The sequence below is a fragment of the Poecilia reticulata genome, linkage group LG4 (genome assembly GCF_000633615.1).
Source record: "Poecilia reticulata strain Guanapo linkage group LG4, Guppy_female_1.0+MT, whole genome shotgun sequence".
Taxonomy (NCBI): Eukaryota; Metazoa; Chordata; class Actinopteri; order Cyprinodontiformes; family Poeciliidae; genus Poecilia; species Poecilia reticulata.
The window spans coordinates 5,235,446-5,246,433 of NC_024334.1; the positions used below are offsets into that span (position 1 = coordinate 5,235,446).

A 10,988-nucleotide genomic window follows, 5' to 3' on the forward strand; every position below is an offset into this window, starting at 1 on the left:
TAACCAAACTGAATATTTAGTTATTTTTTAAGCCCCTCTGTCATTTGACATGTTATAATTAACACCTTTGACTGGAGCACATGGAGACATGATGGACTTTATGCAGAGTTCATCACAGAGGAAACTAAAATCAATCAAATAAAATATATTTTCTGAATATCATCTCATGGACACTGAACTAAATGCGTCTTTCTGACCGGAGCTGACAGCGTGTTGAAGAGTTATGGACACCTTGGTTAGGAAGCTCTGTTTGGACAGGTAACAATATTTTGGGTCGGACCAAAACTGTTTGCCTGATGGTGGTTCGGCTTCTAATGAGTTTATATTTAATGAGTTTGCAGCACACAGAGAAAACCTAAAGAGAATGTGATCTACTTATTGTAGTTTAAATAGAGGAATAGCAGCTGACTGTTGAGAGAGGAAAGAAATTAAAGTGCAGATCCGTTAGAAACAAGCGCAGAGCGCTGGACAATAAATGCTCCAATTAATCACACGAGATGACAAACGCCAAATATACAATATATAGTTACACTGCTGAGTTAATGGTGTTTTAAAAACAAAACCAGTAAAAACTGAGTTAATATGTCAGATTCCCTCCTCACCTCGTCTTGATGAGAACAGASAGCAGTTCACTGGTTTCTGTCCAGACTGTGGTCAGCTGACCACTTGGTGCTCAGACAGTTTAACTTTACGCACAGAGAACATCGTGGAGCTCATTATTAATCATTATTAATCATTATTAATCATTATTAACCATTATTAATCATTATTAATCATTATTAATCATTATTAATCATTATTAATCATTATTAGAACAATATCTGTCAGAGAATCATCTCTGATCTGGACGCTTTAACGGACCAGAGACTYTGGAGCGTCCAGCAGCTGATCCGCTTCTGGAGGAAGTGATGCGGGATCAGGAACCGATCAGAGTTCTGTCGTCTTCTAATCACGTCATTTCCTGAAATGTTACCTGATTTCAAAAACGTTCTAGCAGAGAAATACTAAATGTTTAGTTTGATGACTACAAATTGGAAATAAAATTATTTTTTTCTTTGACGGACAACGAAAAAAACTCCAGCACCACCTCTGCTCCAAACTAGAACATTGTGGTTTCTCTTCAGGTTTTTCTCTTTTTGCGGAGGATCAATAAATAACTTATTGGTGTTTTACCATCACCACCAGGTATGAAGGGCTTTAGGCTTTGAGTTTCACCACAGCAGCAACTGAAACACCCAGGAGAAGAATTTCAGCTTGTTGTTATGAGTATAAAGGAGGCTGGTGATGAAAATCTATTTATTTATGTCACATGGACTTATATAAAGTTTTATACATTTTATTTTCATATATTTATTATTGTTTTTCTTCTTTAGATATTAGGTTGACTTAGAATGATTCCAAATAATGTACAGGAATAACCTGGTGCTGTTACATGTCAACCATCAGGGGGGGCCACTGGGAGGGCCAATCAGATGACAGGGGGGGCACTGGCCCCCCCTCTGGCTCCGCCACTGATTTAGAGCCGAGCCGGCCCAAGGCATAAATGATCTAAGACATTGTCAATGTTGCTAAGTTTGATTTAATGGTTTCAGCATAGGTCAACTTTCATCGTAAGATTTTAAGGAGCTGGCAAGTTTACGTGATAAAAGTTCAAAGTTTGTTACCATAGCAACAATACGATGCTATAAGGTTAATCTTTGAGTTTTAGTTACATTAATGCATCTTAGTAAACTACAATTACATTTGAGTCCTGGTTAATTCAACTAGGCCCCCTGTCCCAGATTTCACTAAATCTGTTAAATTCTGATTTCCTGTTCAATGCATCAACTATTAAAACTATAAAAACTATAAACTATCTCTCTTTCAGGAATAATTCTGCCCTGCCAGTGAAATGTTCACTGCAGAAGAGACACTTGCATTTCGGCTTGTTACAAAAAATAAAGAATAATTTTTTAGTAAAAGCAGAAGCCTGGTGGGGGAAACCAGGGACCCCCCACATCGCCCCCTGGCATCAGCGCCTCTTCAGACTGTCTGGTTAAGGTTTATTTTTCTCGGGATGTTCACAATCAGAGGGAAAAGTCTGTTTATGCGAAGCACTTTAGGATGAGCGCTTCTGCAACCTCCGCCAGGATCAGGAAGAATTTACCGAAAGACGTCGACTGACTGAGGGTCAGTTCCTTCTCTATGCAAACGAGGGAAACGGCAAAGCGCTAAGCGGCTAATAACAGCTTTATTAGCAGCTTATAATGTTGATAATGGCCATTGCTGTTATAGCAGCATTGAGCTACTGTTAGCGCTGTGGGCTAGCCTTTTGCTTCCTCCCTCTGGACATAACTGTACTGCTAATAACTCCATAGTTATGTGGAGGCTTCGTTTACGTCATTCATATTGTGGTAGCATTAATAGTATGTGGCAGTGGTGAAACCAGGATCCGTGCTGCAGGTGGCTGGTTTGGACGGTGTGTGTAGATGCAGTAACTCCACTGTTCAGCTGAATCCTCGTCTCTGCAGCTCGTCTTCGTTCTGCTGCTCCGGCTCAGACGTGAAGACGCTGGATGGTTGATGACACTAGGGATGTGTGATATGGCATAACATTCATATCACCATATGTTGGGTGACGGTAACAATATTTATCATGATGTGATTTGTATAAAACTATAGAAATGAGAACAATCACATGCTGAATGAGTGAGATGTATCTGTTAAAACTCATTTATCTGGTGTTATTTGTACACAATGTGTAGCTGGTTTTTATGCTGCTGACCACCTGGTTAAATCAAACTTAAATAAAAAAATGAAGAGTATTTTCTTCCCATTGTTGTGACTAGAACTTGTACTAAACTTAGAGATCACGCTTCGTTTAAAGGTGGTAAAACAAATTGCTTGTATTTTCTCTCTTCCACTCACTTTGCAGATTAGATTTTTCTGCTCCTTTTAACAATCCTGTGGTTTTTAGAGTCGGGTCATTTAAACCCCACAGGTTTTTTACTCTGTGCACGGTCCGGCGGGGTTGTGCTGGTTTCAGAAAGACCGCCACCCTGCTCCGATCGTGGCACTTGCTGTGTTCCTGCTGAGACCTCTGGGGTAAAGAGACGGGTCCATTAGACTCGGTGAGCTTTACCCTGTGCGCGTCTTTCAGGGCTGGGCTCGCACCGATCCAGTGTGCGTTTTACCTCTCGCTTCGCAGCTGTCTGACCGTGACATCTGCCACACTCTTCCTGAGCGCCAGGCTGAGGGCGGTTAAACCTGAACCAGGTCCAGATCATTTACGTTTTACACCCTCTTTTAACGAGCTCTTCCTTTGCGCTCTCAGCTGCTTCCTGCTGCTCTGATTTGATGCTAGCCGGTTATGTCATCAATAAGCATTACTGTGGTTGGCTGGTCGACTGCAGATCTCTATCGTTATTGTTTCTACCATATACCGTTTTTAACATACATTCCTAGTTGACATCTTTAAAAACTTTGGAATAAAACGTTTTTCTACTGGTATCTATTCATATTGCTGCTATCAAACTACAGGATGGAGTAGAACCTCAAGAAGTCAGTGAGATAAAATCAATTTGGAAGTTTTCTGCAGAAAATTTCAGGATAAGGAAGCAAAGTTAACAAAAACCTTCTTACTGAACAAAAGACACAGATGGGAGCATCAAGGAGTGAGAAAATATAAAAGTCAACATTTCTCTGTGCCATTGCAGTACAAATATAGGCCAGCAGAAGTAAAAGTTAACCAATGGGATCAAGCAGCAACTCATTGACTAGTTGCTGCTGAAGCATTTAAGCAAAGTCTTAAATGGATTGGACTCATGTTAATGAGACATGAAAAAGAAACCGATTGTTGTAGGTACAGACCTAAAATTTCAAAATAACAATTCTGATTTTTTTTTTTCTTCAGATTTGCCACAACATTATGTTTATTACTAAGCAAGATTCTCATCATTTTATACTCAACCAGCAAGAGACTGCTGATCTGGACCTGAGGGAAACAGAATCTCCACAAACCACAGGAAGGCAAGAGGAACCAGAACCGACAGAACCCAAAGAAGAGTATGGATCAGAACTGCTGCAGTTTGTCAAGAAAGAAGAACTTGAGCAAGAAACACATCCTGTAACAGGAGCAGATGGATGTGCATCTTTTGAAATAAAAGAAGAACCAGAGGAACCGAAACAGATGGAGGAAGATTATCATCAATTGGAATCTCAGCAGGTGGTGAAGACTGAGGTCGAAGACTTCGGTCAGTATGAAAATAAGGCTGTACTGAATCAGGAGACGGATTCCTTAATGAGAGGAGACTCTGCACCTGTTGGAATCAAAGAGGAACCAGTGGAACTAAAACCTAAGCAAGTGAAGGAAGAGGAGCATGGATCAGGACCTGAGCAGATGGTGAAGATGGAGGCTGAACGCTTCAGTCTGGATGAAGACCAGGATGTTCAGAAGCAGGAGACTGCTGATGCAGACAACCAACTACCAGAACTAAATGGAGACCAAATCCTCCTTCAGAACTTCCCTAAAGCAGAAGATCATCAGGAAATAAAGCTTCATGAAGCCTCAGGATCCAGCAGAGATGATCAGCAACAGAAGAGAGCTCAGAAAACCAGAGGACAGAGGGACGAAGTAGAGGACGGCATGGAGGGCAGGGAAATTCACAAAAGTAAAAAATGCAAACAATGTAAAGTGTGTGGGGAAAGTTTCAAATGGAATTGGTATTTAACAATTCACATGAGAACTCACACAGGTGAGAAACCTTTCTCATGTGTAACTTGTGGAAAAGCTTTCAGGCAAAAATGTAGTTTGAGTCAACACATGGTAGTTCATTCAGAAGAGACGCTGTTTTCACAAAAACCTTTTCTACATCTTATAAATGAAAAAAGTCATTTAACTGACCACATGAGAAATTACACGGGGGAAAAACATTTCTGTGGAAAATCTTTTAGCCAAAGTCTTAAGTGGATTGGACACAGAAGTAGTCACTTTGGTAAGAAGCCTTTTCCATGTATGACATGTGGGAAAAGTTTCAGTTACCATCATAATTTGACTGTACACATGAGGACTCACACAGGTGAGAAACCTTTCTCATGTCTAACCTGTGGAAAATGTTTCAGTTACCAACCTAATTTGAATAGACACATGAGGACGCACACAGGTGCGAAGCCTTTCTCATGTGTAAAGTGTGGGAAACGTTTCCTTGAAAAGAGTAGGTTGAATAGCCACATGAGAGTTCACACAGAGAAGCCATTTCCTTGTCCAACCTGCGGAAAAGGTTTCAGACATAGTCTTAAATGTATTGGGCACTTAAGTAGTCACCCTGGTGAGAAACCGTTTCTTTGTATGACATGTGGGAAAGGTTTCCATCGTAAAAGCAGTTTGATTCGTCACACAAGAACTCACACAGGTGAGAAGCCTTTCTCATGTCTAACATGTGGAAAATTTTTCAGTCAGGAACATAATTTGAAATGCCACATGAGGATTCACACAGGTGAGAGGCCTTTCTCATGTGTAACATGTGGAAAAGGTTTCAGTACAAAAAATATCTTGACTGGTCACATGAGAACTCACACAGGTGAAAAGCCTTTCTCATGTGTAAAGTGTGGGAAAAGTTTCACTCGCAAACATAATTTGAATAGCCACATGAAAATTCACCTTGGTGAGTTCTCATGTATAAATTGTGGAAAAGGTTTTAATCAGAAAAATTGTTTGAGCCAGCACATGAAAGTTCATTCAGAACAGAAACCTTTCTCATTCATAAGCTGTAAAAAAGGCATCAATGACAATGGTACTTTAACTTGCAATATAACAGCTCACACAGGAGAAAAACCCTTCTCTTGTATAAAGTGTGAGAAGAGTTTCCGTTACAAACATGTTTTGAAGGTCCACATGAGAATTCACACAGGTGAGAAGCCTTTCTCTTGTATAACATGTGGGAAGAGTTTCAGACACAAAAACCATTTGAACAGCCACATTAGAGCTCACACAGGAGGGAAGCCTTTCACGTGTGGAACTTGTGGAAAAGATTTTTATGAAAAAAGTCACTTAACTGACCATGTGAGAAGGCATGACCTGAAAAAAATGTTCCATTGCAACACCTGTGGAAAATCTTTCAGTGAAAGAGATGAGTTGATTGGACATATAGAAACACACACGTTTGAGAAGCCTTTTCCATGTATGACATGTGGGAAAAGTTTTGGTCGTAAAAGTAATTTGAATCGTCACATAAAAACTCACACAGATTAGAAGAATTTCTGATCTAAAGCAGTGGAAACAAATCTGTTCCAGAAGTAGTTTAACTAACCAAGTCAGAATTCACACAAATTAGAAACATTTGCCATGTCATCCTTGTTGTAAATGAGCTGTTGCAGCTGCAATTTTAAAAATATATATTAATCATTGAAGCGGTGTTGCAGTCTGTCTGCCTGTTCTGAACTTTTGTAGAAGTTAGTTCTACATACATGTATAATCTTGTTTGCATTACTGCCAATATGTTATTGTTTATGACATCATCATCATATGATTCCTTAGTCAATATGTTGACACTTTGCAATTCAGCCTGTTGGGCTTCATTTCCACATTTCTGTCATTTATATTTCTTCCCTCTGCCTCATTTTTACATGTTCTCTGTAGTTCCACTTGGGTCGGTCTGTCAGTCACACTTTTCTTTATGAACCTGTTGTGCCTGGGTCATGGAAAATTATACTGAAGGTCATGGAAAAGTCATGGAATGTTTTTCTAAATACCAGTGGGAACCCTGTTAATCTAACTAAAATAGTTAATTTCATCAGTTTACTGTTTTTTTGCAGCCAGTGGTGAACCAAACACTGGCTGAAGTTATTTCTTTTTTGCATACAGTTCATGTGATCTTTGACCTCTAATTATATTATTGTATAAATACTGTAAATGTGTACATATTAGCCTTAATATAGAGCATATATATGTGTGTAAATAGGAGCTGATATTTCAGGCACATTTGAAGATGGATATCTAGTCTCTTCATTAAGAAGTTAGTTTTAGCTGACATTTAAAAAAGAGTTAACATAGTAAAGTTTTTACTTTGAAAAATTAACACCAATTCTTTTCTTTTATGTAGACTAAATAACCCAAATTGCTGTAGATTTTTGACTGAGACTAGGAGTCTGTGCTGTTTATCATTTACTGTGATGAAACTCCATGTTGTTCACCTCTGTGTCTTACATGAGGAGCCAAAAGGTTTTAGTTACATGACCTGCTTTTTGTAAAGGATACATTTATATAGCAGTAACTGTCATTTACAGTATTTGAATGTTTTTGACATCGGAACACTAAATGTGTAGTTCTGAATAAAAATCTGCAAATTCTGGACTTTATAATTGTGATTATTTTGAAAGCAATTTATAAATGACACCCCGTAGTTGCGCTATGCAATAATCATCGTAAGTCAAATACAAAATCAACATCTGTAACTGTTAAATATTACCTGTTGTATAGATTATTTCTATTCAAATGCAGAGTCCTTACAAAGCAGCAAACAGTCACTAGAAGCTGCTGGTGGAGCCTCCAGGTGTTGGATCTCCAGAGGCTCGCGGTGCATGAACCCACCATCCGGCCTCCCCGAACCAGGCTGACTGGCAGGAACGGTGGCAGTGGGCCCAGCCGTACACGGAGGTTCATTTTCAGACAGACCTGTTCACTGATGGCTGCTGTGCAACCCTGGATGGTCCAGATGGACGCGGTGGTGGACGGGTGGTGGATGGCCACCACGTCCCCACTAGGACATCAGCAAGGAGGTGGTGGAGTCATGCTGTGGGCCAGAGAGAGCTGGCCGCCCCTTCAGGGCCCTGAAGGTGTGAAAATGACCTCAGCAAAGTTTCTGGACTTTCTGACTGATCACTTTCTCTCCTGGTTCAAAAACTGCAAGGAAAACCTGTCATTGGTTGTTAAGGGCATAAAGCTCATGGTGTGGTGACCTCTGACCTCTGGAGTTTCCTCCAGCAGAAGACCTGAGGACCTGCAGTTCAGATCAACCAGCAGCTCTGGGAGGTTTTCTGACTTCCTGCAGAGAAATGAAAGCAGAAACTTTCCACAAACTCTCCAGTTCAGTGGAAGCAGGAACCTGTGACCCCGTAATGCTGCACATTCAAACAATGACTTCATAATCCATAAGATGTTTAGAAAATCTGCTGTGCATAATAACTGGGAACAGTTTGAGTTTCTTATTGGTGAAGAAAATACAGCTGTCATTGGGAGCTTTGTTCAGTAAAATTACATTTATACTGTAAAGTTCATGACTTGAAAATTAGACGGACCATCATTTGCATTGACCATTAAGGAAAATCTGAGAAAATATCAGTTGGTTTACTGCTAATCTGTATTTATGGTGGTTCTCTTGGTCCCTCCAGGCCACCGTAGACACTGATGTGAAACTTCAGGAATCGGAGAAATGAAATCAGACTTTATTTATTCAGATTGATGATTATCATTTCATAACAGCTGGAACTGCTTTAATATTCTTTCTACGTTAAGCTGCTGTTTGTCGTGATCCGACTGGATCTTCTGGACCTCCACTGTGATAAACCGGTTCCGGTACCAGAGTTGAGAGTTCCCTCTGCTTCTGGAACCGGTTCCGGTTCGGGGTCCAGACTTCGCTCTACTCCACCAGCGAAGCGGCGAAGAAGTTTTGCTCGTTCTGCATCTGCAGCCTGAAGATCTGGTTGGCCCGTTTGATCTGGTCGGGCGTCTTCAGGTTCTCGTTGAGCAGAACCTTGTAGTGCTTCTCCGGGTCGCCGTGCATGTTGCCCTTCTTCCAGACGAAGTAGGCGTTCAGTAGCTTTCCTCCAGGCTGTTGGCCATCCAGATCCAGAGCCTGGAGCAGGGCAGCAGACTCACGCTTCTCCTTGTCCATGATGGTTCTGTAGTCCAGCAGGTACCGCTCCAAGGCCGGGATGGGTCTGATGTCCAGCGGCGCCTGGCAGAGCAGCAAGCAGAAGGTCAGGACCAGAACCTCTCTGTGTTTCACCAACCGGAGGAAAACCTCCTTACTTTGAGCTTGAACCGGTCCAGAATGTAGTCGGAGAAGCTCCGGTAGCGATCCTGCATGAACGTGTTCAGGTCGCTGGGCAGCGGCCTGCGGCTCATGTTCCCCAGCAGGTCCGTCACCGTCAGCAGGTGCAGGACGTCCTGCATCATGAAGGCCACGTAGTCGTCGGCCTGCAGGAAGGGAACCGACAGCGTACTATAAGATGGTACATAGATTTTATTTCACCCATCCAGGCTCCATAGAATGGGTCTGCTCACCAATGACCTATGTTGGAAATGCAAAACTGAACCGGGAACCTTTATCCATGCGATCTGGGAATGTAAATGAATTTCCCCATTCTGGAAAACAACATTATGGTACATTGGGAAGTGGATAAGTGTGGGGATACCTATGTCACCAAGACTTTGGTTATTAGGGGATCAAACAGTGACGCCTAATGTCAAAACACCAAAATACTGTAATGCAGGTGGGGACAGTCACAGCTGCCAGAATAATCCTCAGACTGTGAAAGTCTCCAATCGCTCCGAATATTAGGAGCTGGTTGGAATTAATGTTGGAAATAATGTCTTATGAACAAATGCTGGCCGAACTAAATGATGACATGAAGAACTTCAAGAAATCCTGGAACTGTTTCCTCTCCTGCAACACTGGGACAAGTAAACTCTATGATGACCTACAGCTTTGGAAAATACTTCTGTTTACTGTGGTTGTTTCTGCTGACATCGAGGATATTTAATGTTTTGTGAAACTTATTGATTTGATATGCACTGACCTGTTTTTTTTTTTTTGGGGGGGGAGGGGGTTGCCCTGTTTTATTTGTATTTGTGATTTTTGTTTTATGAAATAAATACTTGAATAGTATTTAAATATTAAATACTATTTATTTAAATAATATTTAAATACTAAATACCGACATGGTGAAGCTGAGCTGGAACTTTTTGGGGGCAAACAAAATGATTGTACGTAGCTGGACATAGACAACAACACCGGTAGCCTACAGGCTACTTGTTAAGCTTCAGGTGCTGTATTGGTATTAGCTAGTCATCTTTTAACTAACTTTACCTGCATCCAGCAGCTTCACTCAACTCAGTCTGTTAGTTTGGGGAAAAACTGTGAAAAGTTCTTTGCGTTTTGCTGGTTTGCTGCCATGATTCTAACACCTGTGCAGCTCCGCCCAGCAGCAGCAGGTCTCCTTCACTGCCGCACAGGTGGAAACCCAGCGCGAGCGTCGTAGCGCTCATGTTGCGTTTAATGGCGGCTCGGAAAAACAGGTTACCACAAGTTAACACCGGATTAAACAGTATTAACTGCTGATAAAAGTGACAGAGGACACAGATATGGGAAGTGTGGAAGCCCTACTGTATCAAACTGACAGAGGAATAACAGAGAGTTGGCCATTCTAAGGTAAAAACCCAGCACATACAGCGTTCATGTTTTTTCTTTTTTTCATCCAGACGGCTTCCCGCGCCCCCCCTGCAATGGCACGGCGCCYMMTTKAGGGGGCGCGCCCCACAGTTTGGGAACCTCTGATTTAGAGGGAGAAAATATAATCAGTTAAAYAGGATCATTTCTTTAAATATWCCGTATTTCCCGTCTATTTTAGATTGAGTCTGACTTCTTCTGACTTTTTCTYTGGTCCCTGAACGTCTCTGAGTTTTATTTTCACTTTCCTCATTTTGACGCAGTTTGGATTTGCCGCAATCTGTGGGTAAGAAACTTAACATTTCTTTCGTTGTGATGGTTTAGATCGTTTTAAGGGTCGTTGCGTTCAGAATCAGCAGAAACTTCCGCTCCATAGTTCCCAGTAACAGATTCCCAGCCGAAACTGGAAGGAACCGATGAAAATCTGCCCGCAGCAGAAAACACGGGCGGCCTGGAGCTGCAAGACGTTCATAGGATCCATAGATATTTATATGAAATACTAAATACTGCTGAGGTAAAAGAATGTGACATTAATCCTTGATGACAATTTTAACATTTCATC

General features: G+C 41.3%; 1 protein-coding gene across 3 annotated transcripts in view; it reads left to right on the plus strand.

Annotated features, from left to right (window-relative positions):
* LOC103463218 (zinc finger protein 665-like) overlaps nucleotides 1–7,329 on the plus strand; it is a 9,269-nt gene extending 1,940 nt beyond the window's left edge. For 2 of the 3 annotated variants that reach the window (XM_008406455.2, XM_017304282.1), the window contains one exon: nucleotides 3,892–7,329. In XM_008406455.2, the coding sequence (XP_008404677.2) occupies nucleotides 3,892–6,228 (2,337 nt within the window). In that variant the 3' untranslated portion in view covers nucleotides 6,229–7,329. The remainder of the gene's footprint in view (nucleotides 1–3,891) is intronic. The other variant, XM_017304283.1, reaches the window with a different exon arrangement.
* Nucleotides 7,330–10,988: the final 3,659 nt, after the last annotated feature.